The sequence below is a fragment of the Monodelphis domestica genome, chromosome 1 (genome assembly GCF_027887165.1).
Source record: "Monodelphis domestica isolate mMonDom1 chromosome 1, mMonDom1.pri, whole genome shotgun sequence".
Lineage (NCBI taxonomy): Eukaryota > Metazoa > Chordata > Mammalia > Didelphimorphia > Didelphidae > Monodelphis > Monodelphis domestica.
In genome coordinates, this window is record NC_077227.1 from 127,362,658 (window position 1) to 127,388,379 (window position 25,722).

The 25,722-nt window shown below is 37.7% G+C and overlaps 1 protein-coding gene across 4 annotated transcripts in view; it reads right to left on the minus strand.

The window, feature by feature from the left end:
* Nucleotides 1-25,722, minus strand: part of FANCI (FA complementation group I) — a 71,055-nt gene that overhangs the window by 30,061 nt on the left and 15,272 nt on the right. For 3 of the 4 annotated variants that reach the window (XM_056806550.1, XM_016427651.2, XM_056806556.1), the window contains 8 exons: nt 24,719-24,899; nt 24,013-24,100; nt 12,073-12,203; nt 11,472-11,542; nt 10,849-10,963; nt 8,763-8,885; nt 8,001-8,069; nt 5,767-5,871 (listed from right to left, as the gene is read on the minus strand). In XM_056806550.1, the coding sequence (XP_056662528.1) occupies nt 5,767-5,871; nt 8,001-8,069; nt 8,763-8,885; nt 10,849-10,963; nt 11,472-11,542; nt 12,073-12,203; nt 24,013-24,100; nt 24,719-24,899 (883 nt within the window). The remainder of the gene's footprint in view (nt 1-5,766; nt 5,872-8,000; nt 8,070-8,762; nt 8,886-10,848; nt 10,964-11,471; nt 11,543-12,072; nt 12,204-24,012; nt 24,101-24,718; nt 24,900-25,722) is intronic. The other variant, XM_007479350.3, reaches the window with a different exon arrangement.

Below are 25,722 nucleotides of genomic sequence, written 5' to 3' on the forward strand. Positions count from 1 at the left end.
GCTTAGCAAAGAGATGTGAAATACTCAGAAGATATACTCTAATCAGAGAAGGTGATAGCAAAAGAAGATGTGAACTAAGAATGGACAGTCCTGGGGAAAAGCGTCTACCGTGGTAGATGTGAAATTTTAGGGGAGGTGACATAAGAGAAAATTCTCTTTAAAAGGAGGTCAGGAGTTCAGAGTTAGTTTGGAGGAGCTGGGTCTCTGAACTAAGTTCAGGAGTTGAGGATTTCAGTGAAGGACTTGAGTTTTGCTTTAGGACGATCTTGTGGTGAGTAATAAAAGACTGACTAGTCTCTCTTAAGGCTCAAGCCCTTCCTATTTCTCTCTCTCTCTCTCTCTCTCTCTCTCTCTCTCTCTCTCTCTCTCTCTCTCTATCTCTCTCTCTCTCTCTCTCTCTCTCCCTCTCTCTCCCTTAAATTCCTTCATTTGTATTAATTAAAATCTTCATAAAACCCAGCTGACTTGGGTATTTTCATATCTGGGAATTTTTCCCATGGTGACCACTTATTTTTTATTTAAATCAAGACACTAAAAATTATCTTTACAGTTTTGGCAATTCACAGTCTTGAAACCCACATTTTCGCGGTTACAGAGCCAGGCCTAGAGATGGGAGACCCTGGGTTGACATCTGGCCTCAGACACTTCCTGGCAGTGTGGCCCTGGTCAGGTCATTTAACCCCCATTGCCTACCCCATACCAATCTTCTGCCTTCTGACAATAGGCATCTAAATGGATAATTTAAAAAACAAAAAACCCAAGGAACTTTAAAGAGACTGAAGGTTATATTTTTAAGGCTTTTCAGAGTCCAGTGTTTTATAAAAAAAAATCCTCTGTATTCTATTGCATTTTGCTGATTGTTTTGTTTAAGATTTAACTTTGTGATTTTTACTTCATATATCACTGCCTTCAATACTATTCTATTACACTGAATCATTTTAATGTACTGGGTTTTAACTACTGTTATATTCTGTTGCTTTTCCCCTATAACCATACTGAACAAATATTATTGAGTAAGCCCATACAAAAACAGCTTTTCTATTTTTGACTTTGTAAACTGTCACATAGAGGATAGATGGACTCCATCAGAAAATTGCTACAATTGTATAACAACCTTTGGAAAATTTAATGAGCTAAATATCTCAAATTGATTTTAAGGGCTCTTTAGACATGATTTTTAGAATTTTTTTTCAACAACTTTGATCATTTTGCCTGCCCCTAACAGGAGGTAAGGCCTATTTTAGTAGCTGATGTGAAATATAATTATAACCCCCAACTTCCAAATTTATAAAACTGTGAATGGAAGCTGAGAAGTTAATCCCAGGGCATATAGTACCCCTGGATGGCTCCCTAAAAGAGGAGCATCTCTCATTTATAATTTCAGCTCACTTTACCCAACATCAACAGTACAGGGGTTTGGGTATTTCCTAGAATCCTCTGCCACATTTTTTGCAATGATATCTAGATTTCTTGATGATGTTCTAAACCTAAATAAGTTTTACTTTGTTTAAATATGTTTACCAAGGTTGAAAGATTTGCTACGTTTGTAAAAATTGTGACAAATATCCATCAGTTCATAGGCTTTTAAAAATGCCATACAGCAACTTATGTGAAATATGATGGTGGGTTTGTTTGCTATTGTAATTAACTGGACTATTGAGAATTTTGGGGATACTGATACCTACATATTTGTACTACTGTCCTTTATAAAAAAAACTATTACCTTGTGAAATTCATTTGCTTGTACTCACAGTGGATCATGGCCAGATATGAAGAGGAAATGGATCTCATTTTTGGTGAGAAAGCCTTGTATTCTATATTTTCTTAGCTGACACAGTGTGTCAATGATTATAGGCTATATTCTTATTTTTAAAACTTTTATTATATTTTTCTTGCATGTGCAAAATACTATTTCAGTTTTTTCTCTCCTTTTTATATTTGAAGCACATGTCACCAGTATTAAGATTTTCTTTAACTTTTTGATTTGGCACTAATACAAGTTTAAAATACATTTGCCCTAATGTCAATGCATAACCAAAAAGCTTGAGACTGTAAAAATGATGCCACTAATTGTTTAAAAAAAATTATGGGACTATGATTAATGTTTGTGTCTGATTCCAGGAAATGGGATAAAAACAAGGAACACAGAGTTAACCTGAATAGTGCCAAAAGAGCACACAGGAAATACTAATGTGGATTCGAGGTTGCGATGCTTGACATACGTTAAGTCGCAGGACTTCCTTGTATCTACACTCTTTGTGAAGTACTCATACAAGTACCAAAATTTGACTATCATGCTGGCTCCCTATATCCCTGAGAATGACTAAAAATCAGACCAGGGAATGATGCTTCCCTATTAAAATAGAATTCTAGTTCCTTTCCTTCTTATAGTATGGCACCTTCCTGTAGTCTTGGCTGCAAATGTGGATGGGTAAGTGAAATATTACTGCATTCTGTCCTATAAACTTGTGGGAAAGAAAATTACTTTAAATTGGACCTGTACAAGGGCCCATTATGAATTTATTCTTGCTTACTCAACATTTTATATACGTAGATTTTGGTATTTTAATTCTGATTTTGAATTTTATTTTTTCTTTCTCACAAAAGTTTAACTTTCTTCCCTATTTTTTCCCTTTATATATTTTTTGTTTTGTTTTTTATTGTTTTTGAAATCTTTTAATAACTGACTCATACACTCCCATAACTCAACAATGCATCCTGAGCTGAACTGGATTTTTTTTTAACACCCACTTCAGGGGGGATTGTATTTTAATAAAAATCCAAGATTTTGAAATTTTTTTGTCTTCGAGAAAGATCTTCAAGGAAGAAGCTTGATAACTCCTAAATCCAGAGAATGAACTGTTGCAGAAAGATGCCAGAAAACCTACATCAAGATCAAGAATGAACCTTGGGGTGTGATTGATTGAACTGAAGGATGATTAAACATTTATTTTGAATGTACACTCTTATGCCAAAGGAGACTGCCCCCTAATTGGCTTTTGTCAATGCTCAAAGCAAAACAATGGTGTTCTTTCTCTCTCTCTCTCTCTCTCTCTCTCTCTCTCTCTCTCTCTCTCTCTCTCTCTCTCTCTCTCTCTCCCCCCCCCCCCAACCACCTCTTCTCTAACTATTGTAATTTCATAGCTGATATGTTTACAAGACCCATCATCGGAGAGACTAGTCTTCCTTGGGCCTCAGGGAAGACTGAATTTTAAAACTATTCCACCCTAATCAGACCATTCTTTAGAAGATCTGATTTAGCTATTTCCTGATTAATAACAATGGAGATACTTGGAATAACAGAATCAGGTCTTGGAAAACCCACATTCCCCACCAGGCTGAGAACAAAATTTGTATTTAATATTTAAACTGACTGTACTGAGGACTTGCTCTCTGCTTCTGCTTCTAAGCACATGCGTCTCTCAAGATATAGTAAGTGAAATTGAATGGGCTTACCAGCCCTAGGCTTTTCTTTCCTTGATTTCTAATAATCTTTAATAAACCTATAAAAATATAATACTTTTAATGAAAAAGTAATTTAATTTTTAAAATTGCCACTAATGGTGAAGTCCATTACATTCAATTGTACCACAGTGTATCAATCTCTGTGTGTAATGTTCTCCTGGTTCTGCTCCTCTCACTCTGCATCAATTTCTGGAGGTCATTCCAGTTCACATGTCTTAATAATAAAAATATTATATTTTAGGAGGTTTATGAAATGATCATTAGATATCAAGGAATAAAGAGGATACAAATAAAGACCACGTGCCCATAGCTGGTTAGCCATTTTCAAAATCCCCACTAACCACCATCACCACTGGCTACATGCCAAAGGAAGAGCCTCAACTCCCACTGACTTTATCCTGTCTACAGGAAGTATGGAATGACAGGATGTCGGTGGGCTCTTGGGAAATGTAGTTCTTTTTTTTTTAGGGTAACAGATTTTCAATTATACACATGGAATTTCTCCAGTTCATTATTCCTTTGAGCACAATAGCATTCCATCACCAACATATACCACAATTGTTCAGCCATTCCCCAATTGGAGAGCATCTTCTCATTTTCCAATTTTTTTGTCACCACAAAGAATGCAGCTATGAATATTCTTGTAAGAGTCTTTCCCCTTATTATCTCTTTGGGGTACAAACCCAGCAGTGCTATGGCTGGATCAAAGGCCAGACAGTCTTTTAGCACCCTCTGGGCATAGTTCCAAATTGCCTTCTAGAATGGTTGGATCAATTCACAACTCCACCAGCAATGCATTAATGTCCCATCTTTGCCACATCCCCTCCAACATCCATTACTTTCCTTTGCTGTCATGTTAGCCAATCTGCTAGGTATGAGGTGATACCTCAGAGTTGTTTTGCTTTGCATCTTTGATTATAAGATATTTAGAACACTTTTTCATGTGCTTATTAATAGTTTTGATTTCTTTAACTGAAAATTGCCTATTCGTGTGCCTTGCCCATTTATCAATTGGGGAATGGCTTGATTTTTTGTACAACTGATTTAGCTCTTTATAAATCTGAATAATTAGATCTTTGTCAGAGGTTTTTGTTATGAAGATTTTTTCCCCCAATGTGTTGCTTCCCTTCTAATTTTGGTTGCATTAGTTTTGCTTATACAAAACCTTTTTAATTTAATGTAATCAAAATTATTTATTTTACATTTTGTAATTTTTTTCTAACTCTTGCTTGGTCTTAAAATCTTTCCTTTCCCAAAGATCTGACATGTATACTATTCTGTTTTCACTTAATTTACTTAGTTTCCTTCTTTATATACAAGTCATTCACCCATTCTGAGTTTATCTTGGTTTGAGGCATTTTTAAAAGATTGGTTTGGAAGGACTGTCAGAGCAGTTTCAGCTTTTGCTGCTACTAAGCTGCCATCTTTGATCTCCTAGATAGATATTGGGAGGACAAGGAAGCTTGCTCCAGATCCAGGGAATCTAGTGTCCTGGGAAAGTCTGTTAATGTGGAGTAAGATGCTCAGCAGACATGTCTTTCAGTGTGCTCTAGACAACTTTTGGAGGATTTGCTTCAATTTTTATCTCGACCTCCGACCTCCATAGATATGATTAGCATCTGGGAAGATAGAGAACCAACTTCCTTTATCCCTTCACCAACAAATATCCAAGGTTGTTTTGCTCTGGAGTAGGAGTTTCATATAGCTATAGAACCAAGTAAGACACTTGGTCTCATCCTGATCCAAGGTACCCCACCACCAATCAAGATATCATTAATTATATGTAAGCAAATAGATCAGATACCTTTTATGGATGGAACTGGAGAATACTGTACTGTTAAGTTAATGTTAGAGATGTCCAAACTGACAACTTCTTGCTGACAAAAGTCAGCAAGAACATATATGAACTAGGAGTCCTATAGTGAAACTTTTGTAGGAATATGAGTCCTAGGTTGATGGATGAGTTAGCTTAACCATGAAAATAATGATAGCAAAAAAGAGCATTGTTAAAACAAACAACTTTGAAAGACTTAATTATGCTCATCAGTGCAACAACTATGATTCCAGAGGGCTGCTGATGAAGTATATCACCCACTTCCTGACAGAAGTGAGGAACTCAAAATGCAGAATAACATATTTTTACATAGGTCCAATGCAGGAATCTGTGCTAGTTGATTTCATTTTTTTTAAAAATCAGAGTATGTTTTGTTTTGTTTTTCATTTGGAGGGGAGGCACAAAAGTAAGAAAAAATTCATATTCAAATTGAAAAAGAAAAGCCAAAAAAAAAATAAATATCTTACCAGTGGTTCCTGAAGGAAGATTTGATCTCTCTGGGCTAGAATACAGGCTTCTAGTTTCAATGGAGGTAGCAGGTCATGTTTTGGTTCATAATACTGTTTCAACTGCTTAGCAAAAACAAAGATACTATAATTTATAAAAGTTTGTTCAGTTAAGCCACTGGTAACATCGATGTTTAACATCATCTAGTGACATGATCATCATTAACCAATATTAGTTAAATTTTCAGATGCATATAGAAACAGGTTATTATACAAAGTAGTTTAAAAGCCCTGGTTCTTACAGAGGTTTGAGATTTTTACCAAGGGAGAAGGAAAACATACAAGTATCCAAAGGCATTTTGATTTTTTTGTTAATTCCTCTACTTCACAGATCTTATTTTGTTTTTAAAAATGAGTTTTTATGAATATCTTTTTATTTTTGTATTTTTATAGTTTTTCCCAGTATCATTCTCTCCCCCCCAAATCATCTCACTTAACATATTTTTAAAGACAAAAAAAAAAAAGAAAAAGAAAAAATCAGCACAAATGACATACATTAAAAAAAATCTGAACATATGCAACATGTAACACCTGTGGACCTCCCATTTCCTCAAAAAGGAAGGTTGAGAGTGTCCTCTTATATCTCACAGAGTGTTTTTTGAAAACCCTTACCTTCCATCTTGGAATCAATACTGTGTATTGGTTCCAAGGCAGAAGAGTGGTAAGGGCTAGGCAATGGGGGTCAAGTGACTTGCCCAGGGTCACATAGTTGGGAAGTATCTGAGGCCAGATTTGAACCCAGGACCTCCCGTCTCTAGGCCTGGCTCTCAATACACTGAGCTACCCAGCTGCCCCCTTTCACAGAGCTTATTTTCAATGTGGGTTCCTCATCTGAATTTCCCTGATCATTGCTAGATTAACAAAGCAGTAAAATATTTTAAAGCAATTCTTAACCTTAACCCTTTGGCAGACTAGTGAAGCTATGAACTTTCCCCTAGATTGCTTTCCAATGCATAAAATAAAATATATGGAATTAAAAAGTAAAATAATGTGATTGAAATAGTTATCAAAATGCTTAAAAAAGTTAAAAGAGCCCTCAGATAAAAGGTAGATGGAGTCTTTCCCTCAATGCAATAGATTTAGAGCTGGACTTCAGCATCTTGTCTAAACCCTTCACTTTATGAATGTTCAGAAAGTGAATTTTCAAAATACCTATGTCAAAGTGGCTGACCAACCACCTTATCACAAAGAAATCATGGTTCAGATAAGGTAAGGGCTGCATGATGTCTAAAGTCCATTGTATTTATTTTGGGAACCTAAATGCTATCACATTTCAAAGCTATCACTGTTTAGTTGGTCATTATCTGCAAAATTCAGAACCTCTGCTACAAATAAAGCAATAACCTAAAAAATAAACCAAGACTTCAAAATAAATTTTGTTTTCCATGCCATAATCCATTTCAGAAAATTCTTAAGACTTTGGAATTTCTTTGAAATTCCAAATTAAAATGAAATTAAATGATTTATTCAAGATCATATAGGGACTAGATTGCAGAGTGAGGACCAAAGCTAGGTTTCCTGATCCCCAGGCCAGCTCTTTTCCCACTGCATCATACTGCCACTTCTAAGGTTAAATGACATGTTATTTCTTGCCCAAGTAGTTTCCCACTCAATTTTGATGACACTATCCCTTATAAGAGAGATTCCAGAGCTTTTGAATTTAACATTTGAGATCTGTGTGCAGTGATTGTTAGAGGATTGCAATATGAAAGACTGTCATATTGCAGTAGTTAATGTGGTAAGGAAACTAGGGCATTAATTTTTTTCTCTAAACATAAAATATTTATTGAAATATATAAGGATAAATAAAAGATTTCTAATTCTAAGGGATTCTAAATCCACCCAAATAAACTCTCAGGTTCCACAAGGAACCACTTCTGTGTTTCACAGGCTACACTAATCCTCCCTGGTCTGACTAACCCAAATTTATACTATCTAAATAAAATTACCACTATTATCTTTATAAATCTTCACTTTCAAATTATAAAATAGCAAAGGCCAGCTGGTTGAGTCTCAACAAGAATCAAGTTAGGACAAAACTAGGACATTAACGAACATCGAGGATACAAGATAGTATGGTGCTGAGATGCACTGATTAAAAGTTGATGTTTTAGACTTTGAAAAGCCTAAAAAGGTCAATCCACTTGAATAACTTCCTTTAAGTGTTTGCTTTTGATTCACCAAACATATTTTACCTGAGTGAGCAGAGTATGCATTACTGTATTAGCCAGTTGAGAATTCCTTCGAAGGACATCATAAAAACCCTGAAGGAAGTCAAATAGGAAACACATAAACCTCCGTTACAAAGCTAAATGATGACTAAGATTATAGTTTATAGTTTAACATAACATCGCTTTCCCTTGAGAAGCTTGAAGTATGCCAGATATACTCTCTCCTATAAAGTCATATTATCCTTTGACCCTCCCATCCCCTTGAAAGAATCGGTTGAGAGTGTCCTCTGCTATCTCACAGAACTTATTTTCAATGTGGCTTCCTCATCTGAATTTCTTTGTTCACTGCTGGATTAACAAAGCAGAAGAGAAGCCCATTTGCCCAAGATTGAACTCAAATGAACAGATAGATGGCGAAGATACAGTCACTGCAAAGACAAATCTCTAATTCACTATAACAGCAGTTTCCAAATTCAGGTTTAAGTGAAGGAATGTTTCTGGCACAGGGATAATTTCCCTATCACTGTCTGCATTTTTTTTTTAATATTCACAATAAATATCCCTGGGTTTTCCATCTCTTCTCTTTTAGTGACTGGTGACTCCACATCCTTTTTCTCTAGTACTTTCTCCATACTTTGTCCCAAGTAAGAAGTTCTGAGTACCTAATTATGAATGTCAATGATCTATTAATACTAACTCTTCTGAAATTCTCTGGGGTACGCTGGGGCTGAATTTAACTTTGATGAGGCAAAGGAAATAATAGAGCTCAATCATACTTATATTTACCTCATAAAGCATGAGACGAACATCAGCCTGTTGACCTAAGCATCTTCTCAGGCTATCTAAGATCTCCAGACAAAAAGCCTCATTGGCAACTGCATTGTAACGGCTATGAACATCCACGTGGACCTAAAAAGGAATGAGACTAATTCACATCCATTCTATTTTATCAAGGCAGTAGTCAAGAAGAGGGAAAATGTGTCTACATTCCTATGCCAAGAAATTCAAACCTAGCTCTCCTTCGCCTGCCAAATCCAATCATTCTAACAATAAACTACAGATAGAATAATGTTAAGCAGTGGATGTGGCTGGACTGGGCTGATTTGCTTCAAAAACTGTTTAGAGGCCTAGATTTATAAACTAAATTTTCCATCTGAGGATTCAGAGCATTTTTACTGAAATTAACTCAATGAGTACTGTTCTTTTTAGTTCCCAGTTATTCCTTGACAGCAAGTAATGTTTTGAGGAAAGCACATTCACCATTGAATGCCATAAGAGACTGTAATAATAAAACACTAAAGGGCACTTTAGTGATCTGAAAGAATGAATATGACTACTAACTAGGTTGCTTATTACCAAAAAGTCTCTTAGAAATTCAGAATTTGTCTCTTTCATTGACTTCTCTTCCTTTACATGATCCTTTTATTATTAGTATTGCCCCCTTAAATTTCCTTCTATATTCTCTCATCCTTAATGAGATGCTTGGATGGCTTCAAATATAATTCCACACAAATAATTTCCAAATGACTCAAACCAGCTCCAACTCTATTCTGAGCATCAGACCTTCAATTCAATCCAATTGCCCATGGGCATCTTTACCTGTTTGTGTCACTGGTACTTTGAACTCATTATATCTAAAATAGCACTTTTTCTTCCCAAATTTGTTTCCCTTTTTTATTTCCCTGTTTCTAACAAGGGTACCATCTGTCATTCAGTTAGCTATGTCAGAAACCCTCTTTGACTTTTCCTATTTCCTTGTTTGATATCTAATCAATTGTTTATATTCTACAACCTCTCTCACTAATATCACTTCCTGTCTTTTTCATAGTTACCACCATGGTCTAGGTAGGACCTTACTACCTTCCTAACCTATTTAATAGTCTCATGAAGGATCTTCCTATCTCCATTTTCTGCTATCCAATCTATCTTTGATATTGTTGCCAGATTGTTTTTATATGTTACACTTTTGCTCAAATTTTTTTTTGGGATTTCCTGTTGCCTGAGTAAAATTTAAACTCCTTAAGCTGGTATTTAGAACGTGGCATCATTCTGCTTCAAAATTATCTCATCTTTTTCCCTTGTATATCTGCTATGTTTCAGTCAGAGTGGTTAGTTCCCACTATGCTGTCTCCATCCTTTTGACCATTGTTTCTTATATCTGGAATACCCTGCCCTTTCCCAGTACTCATTACTCACTACTGAAATCATATCCATCAAGTGCTGCTCTGCCATGAAGACTTCGCTGATTCCCCATTTATCTATAAGTAGTGACAATCTTTCTCCCCTCAAACCTTGAATAGCATTAAGATTGCACCTCTTTCAATATATGTAAATATATCACTTTGTTCCATGGTTATTTTCATAGATGCCATAGGCCCTACTAAATAAACTCTAGGAGGTGAGGGATCTCATTATACTTAACCACTGACTGGTCTTAGTACCTAAAAAGGGGCTTTGCAGAGAGCCAAATTTTAGTTCAATGCAACAAGTATTTATTAAGCATACATTAAGTAAGATTCTGTGCTAGGCTCAGAGGTTCCAAAGATAAAAGAAAAATCCCTCAAAAAGCTTATATTCTTTGAGAAGGAGGGAATGCAACTCTTAAATGTCTGCTAACATTTAATTCACCCTCAAATCCGGGTGAAGCCAGGGGTCGGGGTGGGGGTGGGTGGGGTCTAAATCTGCCAAATGGATGAACCCAAAGCAGTGAAGTCATTTTTTCATCCTTAGAGAGTGAATCAGAATTTAAAATTCAGAACTCATGGGACCTAGATTTTCTGGAGCTAGTACATTAGACTATTGAGGCTTCAAGAGCTAGGTAAAAAAAGCTGTGGAAATATCCTTTCTGCTAGTTACTATGAATCATCCTTACCTGAGTGGCACCAATACTTTGACTGCACTGAGATGAAGACAAGCTGCCCAGAACCTTAAAATTCTTCAATAAGAGCAAAAACCCAGCCACAGCAGATTTTCGGGCATTAAGCTGACTGGATCAAGGAATAAAAAATAAAAAAAAGAAAAGAAAAGAAAATCAATAAGCGGTACCAACTTTATTACAAATAAATTTCTGAGAAAAATCTATTTTGTACAAACAGGGAATCTATAAGAGCAAGCAAGCATAGAACATAAATTGAATTTAGATACCTAAAGTTGGCTCAATGCAATCAATGGTTCCAAATACAAGTGATTCTTAAAATTGGCTACTTAAAATTATGACAATATTTGTGGTTTTGTCTATCTTTACTGACAAGATGACACAAGGTATAAGAACAACAATGTTTAAGGACTGTACAATTAAATGATAACTGGAGTATTAGTAAGTAATATGTTTGCACATACGTATATACTGATGTATAAATGGATAGGTAATTTTGGGATTATAAACCTTTCAAAGAGAGCAGCCCACATACTGAAATGGAAGAGAGTAAAACATAAATTTCAGGTCTATTTTAATAATGAAAAGTTTTTCTCCCTAGAATCTCAAAGGTTACTCACTTGGCAAACATGGCTTTTCGGAGGACAAGTATTAAGGAATCTCTCATCGACATGCTCACTTTTAAAAGGGGCTAAAAGGGAAGAAAGAATCAGTAAATGAAAACATAGTGAAGTTATTGAGACTATGTTAAGCCTAGCTTGATTTTTGCTGGATAGAATTAAAATCTGTATGATGTTTTAATCCGTTTACTTTTGTTACACTTATATTATGATCAGCATTTTCTTTGACCTAGATTTTTTTTAAAAGGTCATATTGAGCATGGCAATAAGGAAATGGGATTCTTTAAAATAGTATACAAAAACTAGCCATGAAACGAAAACCAGTGTGAATATATGGTCAATATATTGACCATATCAATATGGTCAGTAATCTTCCCAGAAGTTCAAGGTGTTTTATAGATATTATACAACTGATTTTAAAATATGCTGAAGGAAACGAAGTAGAAGTTTGGTGAAAAGGCCAGCGAAAAAGACTAGTTCCTTCTAATTTACAATTTTAGGCTTATAGAATAGAGCAGACAGATTTTTTTTTTCCCAGATACATATTTATGACTAAATAGATGAGCTAAGACAAGTTACCCCTGGACTGAGGGGGCATCACCTGCACTGCCTTGAGCAATCCTTGCACAGTGTGAAGGGGCAGAAAGGACAAATAGTCAAAGGCTTCAGTGACTTTTGAAGAACAACTCTGAAGAACCAAGGGTGCATATATGATGATACTTGATAGCAGATCTGAAAAACAGAATTTCTGATCAGTTATTCTCTGATTCAGTTATCACTGAGATAACTGAAGACCACAAACATTAGAATTTGACTGGGTCTAAAAGGAAAATTAATACAGAGGAAAGAGAAAAGTTTATTTTGCTTTTTCCTTCACTGACATCAGTATTTGGGAAGGAGCCTACCTCAATGAAGGAATGAATGAATGAAAGAAAGAAAAATAGTTTATTGGGGGTAGCTGGGTGGCTCAGTGGATTGAGAGTCAGGCCTACAGATGGGAGGTCCTCAAGTTCAAATCTGGCAAACACTTCCTAGCTGTGTGACCCTGGGCAAGTCACTTAACTCCTATTGCCTAGCCCATACCACTCTTCTGCCTTGCAGCCAATATACAGTATTGACTCCAAAATGGAAGGTAAGGGTCTAAAAAAAATAGTTTATTAAGTATTTACCACATACCAAGCACCATACAAAGTGCTGGCGATTTAAGAAAAGCAAGACAGTTCCTGTTCTCGAGGTGCTCATGTGCAGCGAGGAAGACAGCATCTATAGGTAGGTTTGGCTGTAGAGCACAGGGAAAAGCACATTTGTGCAGTAGCAGGTAGATTGTAATGTATCATCTTTAGTGGCAGCGGAAACACCCCAGGCAACGGCTTTGACAGGCCGGCCAAACCTTGTGAGGGTAGCCATTGGGTCGTCGACCCCTGGTGAACCAGGGCTTCGCTCACCCAGCATGTGAAGACTGCTTCGGCTGAACAGATGGAAGAAACCAATAAGAAGGTTCAATGGCTGAGATGGGGACGCAGCAAAGCACTGTGGAGTGCTATGGGCGTGTTGGAGCACAAAGGACAACACAGCCATCCAATGCAGCTGAGGAAGTCTCCAGATGTAACAATTTTTTGTGCCACTGGACCCAGGCTTCCAAGGCCGAGAGAGTGGGACTGTCTCTGTGCATCGGCTTTTCCACTTAAATCTCTTTCACGCACAAGTGTCTTTGTGCACACTCATCTATCCTGACCCCGTTCACCTTCTTCAAGACCTGTGGCAATGGGGGAGTGACGACGCAACAGGTGGAGGTGACCACTGGCAGTTGTAGTCACGATCCTGCATGTAGGCGGCCCACAGACCAGTGGTCGCTCAGCCCTGTGGGCAGCAGGGATGTTCAGCAGCATCCTGGGCGACTGAGCAGCCCTCTCTAGGACAGCACTGCTCACCCTAATCAAGGAAGGGGACTAGAAAAGGTGTCCCAAACATTGCCTGCCCTACAAACACCGCGGCTGGCAGGTCATCCCCTTAAGCGGTCGAAATCAAAGAAAACAAAATACAAAGAAACTCCTACTAGGAGCATGGAACATCAGGACATTAATTGACAGAGAGAATACCCCAAGACCTGAGAGAAGAACAGCTCTAATCAGTAAAGAACAGGCGCGATATAACATCGACATCGCAGCCTTAAGCGAAACACGCTTACCAGAAGAGGGATCACTCAGCGAACCCACCACTGGATACACCTTCTTCTGGAAAGGTAGAGCCACAAGTGAAGAGAGAATCCACAGTGTTGGCCTGGCTATCAAGACCAGTTTGCTCAAACAGCTGCCAGACTTGCCTGTGGACATCAGCGAGAGGCTCATGAAGATCCGTTTGCCTCTCAGCAAAGACCGGTATGCCACAATCATCAGCTCATATGCCCCAACACTGACCAGCACAGAGGAGACCATCGAGCAGTTCTACTCTGACCTGAGTGCCGTCCTTCACTCAGTGCCCACAAATGACAAGCTGATACTACTGGGAAACTTCAACGCCTGCATTGCCCAGGACCATGAAAGATGAAAAGGAACGCTCGGCAAACACAGCGTGGGCAAAATGAACAACAACGGCCTACTGCTACTCAGCAAATGCTCAGAGTTCGAACTCACCATCATGAACACTGTGTTCAGAATGGTGAACAAATATAAAACAATGTGGATGCACCCAAGACCAAAACAGTGGCATCTCATTGACTACATCATTGTAAGCCGGCGAGACATCCAGGATGTAAAGATCACCAGAGTCATGAGAGGAGCTGAATGCTGGAAGACCACCAATTGTTAGAGCGACTCTTCAAATGCGCATTGCACCTCGCCATCCAAAGCGCGCCCAGACAGTTCGTGCATTTTACAACGTGAGTCGTCTTAGAGATCCATCTTATTTGCAAACATTCCAGTCCTGCCTGGACAATAAGCTGTCTGCCAAGGGACCACTCACTGGAAGCTCAACTGAGAAATGGAACCAGTTCAGAGACGCAGTGAAGGAAACATCAAAGGCAGTCCTAGGCCCCAAACAACGCAACCACCAGGACTGGTTCGATGAGAACAACACTGCTATTGAAGACCTTGAGCAAGAAGAACAAAGCCTTTATGGAGTGGCAAAATAACCCAAACTCTGCTCCTAAAAAGGACAGATTCAAGTCTCTCCAAGCCACTGCGCAGCGTGAGATCAGTAAGATGCAAGACCGATGGTGGGAAAAAAAGGCAGAAGAAATCCAGCGGTTTGCTGATATGAAAAACTACAAACAATTTTTCAGTGCCCTCAAGACTGTCTATGGACCATTAAAACCCACCACCACTCCCTTGCTATCCTCTGACGGGGACACTCTCATAAAAGATAAAAAAGGCATCAGCAACAGGTGGAAAGAACACTTCAGTCAGCTTCTCAACTGACCCTCTTCAGTCGACCAAAGTGCCCTTGACCAGATCCCCCAAAACCGCTCCATTGAACAACTTGATGTCCCTCCTTCAATAGAGGAAGTCCAAAAAGCCATTAAACAAATGAGTGCAGGCAAGGCACCTGGTAAAGACAGGATTCCAACCGAGGTGTACAAGGCCTTAAATGGAAAGGCGCTCCAGGCATTCCACATAGTGCTGACCAGCATATGGGAAGAGGAAGACATGTCCCCACAACTCAGAGATGCCTCCATCGTAGCCCTATACAAGAACAAAGGCTCACGAGCAGCCTGTGACAACTACAGAGGCATCTCACTACTCTCCACTGCTGGAAAGATCCTCGCCCGTGTTATACTCAACAGACTCCTGTCATCTGTTTCAGAGCAGAACCTGCCTGAATCACAATGTGGCTTCCGACCAGATCGCAGCACCATCGACATGGTCTTCACAGTGAGGCAAATGCAGGAAAAATGCCTTGAGCAGAACCTGAGTCTCTACATTGTCTTCATAGACCTGACAAAGGCGTTTGACACAGTGAACAGGGACGCATTGTGGGTGATCCTCAGCAAGCTCAGTTGCCCAGCAAAATTCGTCAAACTGATCCAGCTCTTTCATGTCGACATGACAGGGGAAGTCCTATCTGGTGGAGACTTCCGATCTCTTCAACATCTCCAATGGCGTGAAACAAGGCTGTGTCCTCGCTCCGGTACTATTCAACCTATTTTTCACCCAAGTATTACGACATGCTGTGATGGATCTAGACGTGGGCGTCAACATCAAATATTGACTGGATGGCTCACTATTTGACCTTCGCCGCCAGACTGCAAAAACAAAGACAATAGAGAGACTCATCCTGGAAGCTCTCTTCGCAGATGACTGTGCTCTCATGGCCCACCAAGAAAATAATCTCCAAACCATTGTGGACAGGTTCTCCACCGCAAAAAAACTGTTTTGACTGACTATCAGCATCAGCAAAACAGAGGTGCTGTTCCAACCTGCACCAGGGGGGCCAACTAACCAGCCGTGCATTACAATCGACGGCACACAGCTTTCCAATGTCAACACTTTCAAGTAACTGGGCAGCACCATCGTCAACGACAGGTCCCTAGACCACAAGATTAATGCCAGGATCCAAAAGGCCAGCCAGGCACTTAGGCGGCTGCGCTGCAAAGTCCTCCAACACAGAGGTATAAGCATTGTGATGAAGCTCAAAGTGTATAACACAGTGGTCCTCAGCTCGCTCCTGTATGGTTGTGAAACATGGACACTGTACCAGAAGCACATGAAACAGCTGGAGCAATTCCACCAACGCTCCCTCCAGTCAATCATGAGGATCCGATGGCAGGACCAAATCACCAACCAGGAAGTCCTCGACAGAGCCAACTCCACCAGCATCGAAGTCATGGTCCTCAAAACCCAGCTACGATGGTCTGGACGCGTCATCCACATGGACCCACAGCGTATACCAAGACAGGTGTTCTATGGTGAACTGTCAGCTGGACTCAGGAAACAAGGCCGACCAAAGAAAAGATTCAAGGATCAGCTAAAGTCAAACTTGAAGTGGGCTGGCATTACACCAAAGCAACTAGAACTCACTGCCTCTGTCAGAAGCAGCTGGCGAACCCACATTAACCATGCCACCACCACCTTTGAAGATGAGCGACGTCGATGTCTTGCCGCTGCACATGAACGCCGACACCGGGCCACAGCCGCACCTCCCGTAACAGCTGGTGTCCCATGCCCCATGTGCCACAAACTCTGCGCCTCAGCCTTTGGACTTCAAAGCCACATGAGGGTACACCGTAGATGAAACTGCACAAAGACAATAGTCATTCTCGATCATGAGAGACTACCACTACTACTATATATATACACAACTAGAGCTAAAAAAAAAAGGTTAATACTAAAAGAAGTGAGAAAAGAAACAAAAGGGGTAAATTTATATGTCACAAAGAAGCTCATGGCGGGAGGAGAGAGAACATCAATACACTGGATGGGTAAAGAGGTTGGAGATAGGAAATACTCAACACTTAAGTGCATTGAAATTGACCCAAAGAGGAGAGAACAATCCAATCCATTGGGGCAGAGAATAGATTTGCACCCTATAGGGGAGTAGAAGTATAACGAACAGACTGGTGGGGAGGGAAAGAGTGGGGGGGGGAGTTTTTTTTTTAAGACTGCAAAGAAAATAAGGGGTGGGGAATGAGAAGGGAGGGGAGTAGAGAGGGAAGTAAAATAAGGGGGGAACTAGGGGAACTGATTAAAAACAAACATTGGGGTAGAAGGAAATAGTGAAAGAAGAAAAGGTAGGACTAGGAGTAGAAATCAAAATGCTGGTAAATACACAGCTGGTAATCATAACTCTGACTGTGAATGGAATGAATTCACCCATAAAAAGCAAGCGAATAGCAGAGTAGATTAGAAACCAAAATCCTACCATATGCTGTCTACAAGAAACACACATGAGGCAGGTAGATATGCATAGGGTGAAAGTAAGAGGATGGAGCCAAATCTATTGGGCATAAACTGAGTAAAAGAAGGTAGGAGTAGCAATCATGAAAGCTGACAAAGCCAAAGTAAAAATAAATCTAGTTAAAAGAGATAGGGAAGGCAATTATATTCTGATAAAAGGCAGTATAGACAATAAGGAAATATCAGTACTCAACATGTAGGCACCAAATGGCATAGCATCCAAATTTCTAAAGGAGAAACTAGTGGAGCTCAAGGATGAAACAGATAGAAAAACTATACTAGTGGGAGACCTGAGCCTTCCTCTATCCAAACTAGATAAATCAAACCAAAAAATAAATAAGAAAGAGGTAAGAGAAGTGAATGAAATCTTAGAAAAATTAGAGTTAGTAGATATGTGGAGAAAAATAAATAGGGACAAAAAAGAATATACCTTCTTTTCAGCAGTACATGGTACATTCACAAAAATTGACCATGTATTAGGGCATAAAAACATTGCAAACAACTGCAAAAGAGCAGAAATAATAAATGCAACCTTCTCAGATCACAATGCAATGAAAATAATAATTAGCAAGGGTACATGGAGAGGTGAATAAAAAATTAATTGGAAATTAAACAATATAATTCTCTAAAACCAGTTAGTTAAAGAACAAATCGTAGAAACAATAATTTCATTGAAGGAAATGACAATGATGAGACATCCTTTCAAAACCTATGGGATGCAGCCAAAGCAGTACTCAGGGGGAAATTTATATCCTTGAGTTCATATATTAACAAATTAGGGAGGGCAGAGGTCAATGAATTGGGCATGCAAATGAAAAAACTAGAAAGTGAGCAATTTAAAAATTCTCAGATGAAGACTAAATTAGAGATCCTAAAAATTAAAGGAGAAATTAAAAACATTGAAAGTCAAAGAACTATTGATTTAATAAATAAGACTAGACGTTGGTACTTTGAAAAAACAAAATAGACAAAGTACTGGTCAGTCTAATTAAAAAAAGGAAAGAAGAAAACCAAATTGACAGTATCCAAGATGAAAATGGAGAACTCCCTCTAATGAAGGGGAAATTATGGCAATCATTAAAAACTATTATGCCCAATTATATGGCAACAAATATGGCAATTTAGGTGATATGGATGAATACTTACAAAAATATAAATTGCCCAGACTAACATAGGAAGAAATAGATTACATAAACAACCCCATATCAGAAAAAGAAATTGAACAAGCCATCAAAAAACTCCCTAAGAAAAAATCCCCAGGTCCAGATGGATTCACAAATGAATTCTATCAAACATTCAAAGAACAACTAATCCTAATATTATACAAACTATTTGACAGAATAAACAAAGAAGGAGTTCTACCAAATTCATTTTTTGAAACAAACATGGTACTGATCCTAAAGCCAGGCAGGTCAAAAACAGAGAAAGAAAACTATAGACAAATTTCCTTAATGAATATAGATGCAAAAATCTTAAATAGGATACTAGCAAAAAGACTCCAGCAAGTCATCACAAGGATTATTCACTATGACCAAATAGGATTCATACCAGGAATGCAAGGATGGTTCAATATTAGGAAAACCATCCACATAATTGATCATATTAACAAGCAAACCAACAAAAATCATATGATTATCTCAATAGATGCAGAAAAAGCCTTTGATAAAATACAACACCCATTCCTATTGAAAACACTAGAAAGTATAGGAATAGAAGGGCCTTTCCTAAAAAATAATAAACAGCATATATCTGAAACCATCAGCAAACATCATCTGCAATGGGGATAAACTAGAAGCCTTCCCAATAAGATCAGGAGTGAAACAAGGATGCCCATTATCACCTCTATTATTTAACATTGTACTAGAAACACTAGCAGTAGCAATTTAGAGAAGAAAAAGAAATTGAAGGTATTAAAATTGTCAATGAGGAGACCAAGCTATCACTCTTTGCAGATGATATGATGGTCTACTTAAAGAATCCTAGAGAATCAACCAAAAAGCTAGTAGAAATAATCAATAACTTTAGCAAAGTTGCAGGATACAAAATAAACCCACATAAATCATTAGCATTTCTATACATCTCCAACCCATTTCAACAGCAAGAATTAGAAAGAGAAATTCCATTTAAAACCACCCTAGACAATATAAAATACTTAGGAATCTGTCTGCCGAGACAAACACAGGAACTATATGAACTCAACTACAAAACACTCTCTGCACAACTGAAACTAGATCTAAACAATTGTAAAAACATTGATTGCTCATGGGTGGGATGAGCTAACATAATAAAAATGACAATCCTGCCCAAATTAATTTACTTTAGTGCCATACCCATTGAACTACCAAAAACCTTTTTTACTGAGTTAGAAAAAAACCATAATGAAGTTCATTTGGAAGAACAAAAGATCAAGGATATCCAGGGAAATCATGAAAAAAAAATGCAAAGGAAGGAGGACTTGCAGTCCCAGATCTCAAACTATACTATAAAGTATTAGTCATCAAAACAATTTGGTACTGACTAAGAGACAGAAAGGAGGATCAGTGGAATAGACTTAGGTTAAATGACCTCAGCAAGATAGTCTATGATAAGCCCAAAGAGCCCAGTTTTTGGGACCAAAACCCACTATTTGATAAAAACTGTTGTGAAAATTAGAAGACAGTATGGGAGAGATTAGGTTTGGATCAACATCTCACACCCTACACCAAGATAAACTCAGAACGGGTGAATGACCTGAATATAAAGAAGGAAATTATAAACAAATTAGGCGAACACAGAATAGTATACTTGTCAGATCTTTGGGAAGGGAAAGACTTTAAAACCAAGCTAGAGCTAGATAAAAATCACAAAATGTTAAATCAATAATTTTGATTACATCAAATTAAAAAGGTTTTGTACAAATAAAATGAATGCATCCAAAATTAGAAGGGAAGCAACAAATTGGGAAACAATCTTCACTACAAAAACCTCTGACAAAGGTCCAATTATTATTTATAAAGAGCTAAGCCAATTGTACAAAAAATCAAGCCATTTTCCAATTGATAAATGGGCTAGGCACATGAATAGGCAATTTTCAGTTAAAGAAATCAAAACTATTAATAAGCACATGAAAAAGTGTTCTAAAACTCTTATAATCAGAGAAATGCAAACCAAAACAACTCTGAGGTATCGTCTCACACCTAGCAGATTGGCTAACATGACAGCAACAGAACGTAATGAATGCTGGAGGGGATGTGGCAAAGTCGGGACATTAATGCATTGCTGGTGGAGTTGTGAAATGATCCAACCATTCTGGAGGGCAATTTGGAACTATGCTCAAAGGGCTATAAAAGACTGTCTGCACTTTGATCCAGCCATAACACTGCTGGGTTTGTACCCCAAAGAGATAATAAGGAAAAAGACATGTACAAAAATGTCAGAGACCATGTGTGGGGAAAAACTTATGACCAAGAACAAGATAATTGTCAGAGACCATGTGTGGGGAAAAACTTATGACCAGGAACAAGATAAGGGTTTCTGAGAATCAGAACAAATTACCACCTGGAAACTGGCGTCGTTAGACCAACGGCCACAAACCATAAAAATTCTTCACATTCCCTTTCTATTACAACCTGTCCTTAATCACCACCCCCCCTGCTACCTTAAGTGTATATATTCTCGCCCTGCGCCTGCAATAAACGAGCCTTGCCACTATTAGACAGATTCTGTCTTTCTTGTGCGCTTGGTCTCCCCTCTCTCCCCCTATGGTCTTTTAGGTGGCTGCTTCATGGACCCCACAGTTGTATCTGGCGGGACACGGATACAAAAATATTCATAGTTGTGCTTTGTGGTTGCAAAAAATTGGAAAATGAGGGGATGCCCTTCAATTGGGGAATGGCTGAACAAATTGTGGTATATGTTGGTGATGGAATACTACTGGGCTCAAAGGAATAATAAAGTGGAGGAATTCCATGGGAACTGGAACAACCTCCAGGAATTGATGCTGAGTTAGAGGAGCAGAACCAGAAAAACATTGTACACAGAGACTGATACACTGTGGTACAATCGATTGTAATGGACTTCTCCATTAGTGGCAATGCAGTGATCCTGAACAACTTGGAGGAATCGATGAGAAAAACCACTATCCACATTCAGAGGAAACACTATGGGAGTAAAAAACACCAAAGAAAAACAACTGCTTGATTACATGGGTTGAAGGGATATGGTTGGGGATGTAGACTCTGAATGAACATCCTGGTGCAAACATCAACAACATGGAAATAGGTTCTAATCAAGGACACAAGTAATACCCAATGAAATTGCGTGTTGGCTGTGGGAAGGGTGGGTGAAGGGGAGGGAGGGAAATAATGTGATTATCGTAACCAAGGAATAATGTTCTAAATTGACTAAATAAACTAATTCAAATGAGGAAAAAAAAGAGTTAGAAAGTGAAATTTCATTAAAAATCACCCTAGATAATATAAAATATTTAGGAATCTATTCGCCAAGACAAACACAGGAACTATATGAACACAACTACAAAACACTTTTCACACAAGTAAAACTAGATCTAAAAAATTGGAAAACCATTAATTGCTCATGGGTAGGTCAAGCTAACATAATAAAATGACAATCCTACCCAAATTAATTTATGTATTCAGTAGCATACCTCTCAAACTACCAAGAAACTTCTTTACTGAATTAGAAAAAACAATAACAAAGTTCATTTGGAAGAACAAAAGATCAAATATATCAAGGGAAATAATGAAAAAAAAAAGTGACAGATGGGGACCTAGCAGTACCAGATCTTAAACCGTATTATAAAGCAGAGGTCATCAAAACAATATGGTACTGGTTAAGAGACAGAAGGGAAGATCAGTGTAATAAACTTGGGGTAAATGATCTTTGCAAGCCAGTGTTTGATAAACCCAAAGATCCCAACTTTTTGGACAAGAACTCACTATTTGACAAAACTGCTGGGAAAACTGGAAAACAGTATGGGAGAGATTAGATTTAGATCAACAACTCACACCCTACACCAAGATAAACTCAGAATGGGCGAATGATTAAATATAAAAAAGGAAACTATAAGTAAATTAGGTGAACATAGAATAGTTTACCTGTCAGATTTATGGGAAAAGAAAGATTTTAAGACCAAGCAAGAGATAGAGAATATTACAAAATGTAAAATAAATAATTTTGATTACATTAAATTAAAAATGTTTTATACAAAAAAATCAATACAATCAAAATTAGAAGAGAAGCAATAAATTGGGAAAAATCTACAAGAAAAACAACAGCCAGATCACATGTGTTAATGGGGACATGATTGGGGATGTAGACTCTAAACAATCACTCTAGTGCAAATACTGATCAATGACACATGTAAATGCCAGTGGAACTGTTCATTAGCTACGGGAGGAAGGGTTGGAAGGAGGGAAGGGAAAGAATATGATTCATGTAACTATGGAAAAATATTCTAAATTAATTAAATAAACTTTTAAAAAATGAGAGAGCTAAGCATAAAATGTATAACATTTTAGGGGTGGCAAAAAATGGAAAACAAGGGGATGTCCCTTAACTGGGGAATGGCTGAACAAATTGTAGTATGTTATGGTGATTGAATACTATTGTGGTATAAGGCATGATAAACTGCTTGATTTCTATATGAACTGGAAAGACCTCCAAGAACTGATTAAGAGTGAAATGAGCAGAACCAGGAGAACATTGTACACAGAAACTGAAACATTGTGGGACAATCAAGTGTAATAGACTTTGCTACTAATAGCAATGTAATGATCCAAGACATTCCCGAGGGACATATGAAAAAGAATGCTATCCACATCTAGAGAAAGAACTAAGGGAGTAGAAATCCAGAATAAAACATATTATTTATCACTTGTTTATATGGGTATATGATTTGGGGTTTTGTTTTTAAAAGATTACTCTATTACAAATATGAAAAATTTGGAAATAGATTTTGAGTAATAACACATGTATAAACCAGTAGAATTGCTTATCAGCTCTGGGAATGGGGAGGGAAGAGGAGAGGGAGAGAACAATAATCATGAAACCATGGAAAAATATAAAAAAACAATTAACTTTAAAAAATGTTTTAACGTTTTAGCTCTTGTTACATCTTTCATAGTTAAAGTATACACACAAAAATATAACAACTTTTGAACTTTATAGATATAATACCTAAGCCAAAAGTTCCATTTTATTGGCTGCCCAAGTTTTCTGCAGACAGATCAGTGAAAATATTTCAGGAAATTTCCAGGTTATCCCAACCTTTCTGACTCATAACTGTAAAGATTAAAATTTAGGAATATGGGGGAGACTGAGACAGGTAGAAATTAGTTTCTCTCTGCAAGGAGTATTATATATATTTTTAGAGGTTTATTAAAAGTTAAGGATTAAAGAAAATACAGGATAAGAAAACACGTGTCCAGGCCACAGAGAGGCCTAGACACAACCTCACCTACATTATGGAAAGAGCCACATCTGCCCCAAACGGAAGTCCAAGAGAGTGAGAGAAAGCCCTCAAAAGCCTTTGAATCAGCTTAAATACCTTCTCGATCTCGGCCCAGGTGAGATTACAAGGCATTCTGGGGAAGTGGAGCAAAGGCTTGTGGGGATTGTAGCCTTGTATTCGAGTCTATTTTTTACATTACCTAAAAAATGACTGATGGGAGAGGATGCCTTGGAAACAACCCTGTTGAGGACCTGCTCGACAATCTCTTTTCTTATCATCTCATGGATCTGAAAGAACAGGAAAACTAAATGGAGATTTCCCTCAGGTGTTGAAATCTCTTCAAGGAAGACAATAACTCACATTTTTATAGCACAAATCCTTTACCACACTTTTATGTTTAAATCCTATGTAGTCTTTTAAAATATTCAGTTATTTAATCAATTGTTAGCCATGGTAGAATTATCGTGTTCCTAGTGATCTAAAATAATATTTCTATATAAAAGGAGTAGAATAAAAGAGAGTTGAAATGGATGATCATTTAAGGGAAGAGTACAAAAGTAATATAAAATATTTTAAGTTCAAACTTCTGAGGAAATGCTAGAAGTAGTGGAAATTAGTAGAATAGGTTAAGGACATGGTAAATCAAGGATTTTTTTTAAGTCCCACCAAATTGGATTTCTAGATATTAAGGAGCCATCAAGATGTTCCTGAAAGACTGATGAAAACAATCCCATTTCTTGTCTTCTCCATGTTGAAATCAAATCTTTACATATATAATTTTCTACTCCAGCTTCTAGAACACAGATATCCCTTGTTGAGAATGTTTCATTTTATTAGTGCTTAGAAATTCATCAAAATGAGATCAGATTTCTGCCAACTGAACCAGAAGCTAATTTGTAGCCTACCTTAAAAGTTTCTAAAAGAATATTAGCTCCTAGTCTGCATGCTTGTTGAGATGGTGTTTTAGAAGGAGCAAAGCTGGCTTCAGTAACTTTTCCTCCAATGATCTTTTTTGGTCCATATGAGTCCATCAGAATGAAACCAAGTTCTACCAGACCCTGGGTTACATGATCCCAGCTGTGAACACTAATGGAATAAATCTTGGTTAAAAAAGTCATGTTACTTTTACATGTTAAAAAAGATAAGTTACTAATTCAATTAAAAAACTATTTATTAAATATCCAATCATTATGTTAAGAACTGGAGAGATATAAAATTTATATGGAAATGGAATTAAAGTTCATGAAATGCTCTCTGCCCTAATGGAAGTGTGCAATCCAACAAGTGGAGAAGCCATATGCATAAATATAGTAAACAATAATGCCGGTTAAATGAAAAACAAAATACTACATAAAGGTCAAGGGAAAGGTTAATGCTACCCAGGAATTATCAAAAGCTTCTTGGAGGAGATGGCATTGGAGTGAGCTTTATAAAGGAATGGGTAGGAATTCAATGACAAAGAAGACTCTATGCATAAAAAACAAGTAATACCAGATTTATGGACATAGAACAACCTAAGACATGGTCAGAGTGGTCTAGTTTTACTGAAGCACAGAGTGTCTGTAGCAAACTTCTTTGAAAAAAGGTTTTATATCCAAAATATATAGGGAATTGAAACAAATATATAAGAAGTAATTCTCCATTAGATAAAGAGCAGTAAGGGCTAGGCAATGGGGGTGAAGCAACTTATCCAGGGTCATGCAGCTAGGAAGTATCTGAGGCCAGATTTGAACTGAGGACCTCCCATCTCTAGGCCTGACTCTATCCACTGAGTCATCTAGTTGCTCCCAACCATATCATATTGACCACTTTCTTCCTGAACTCTACAGACTGAATTGGTTTCTTATGGTTGCCATACACAATGCCATATTTCCTATCTTTACTTAATTCCTATCTATACTTAATTTTC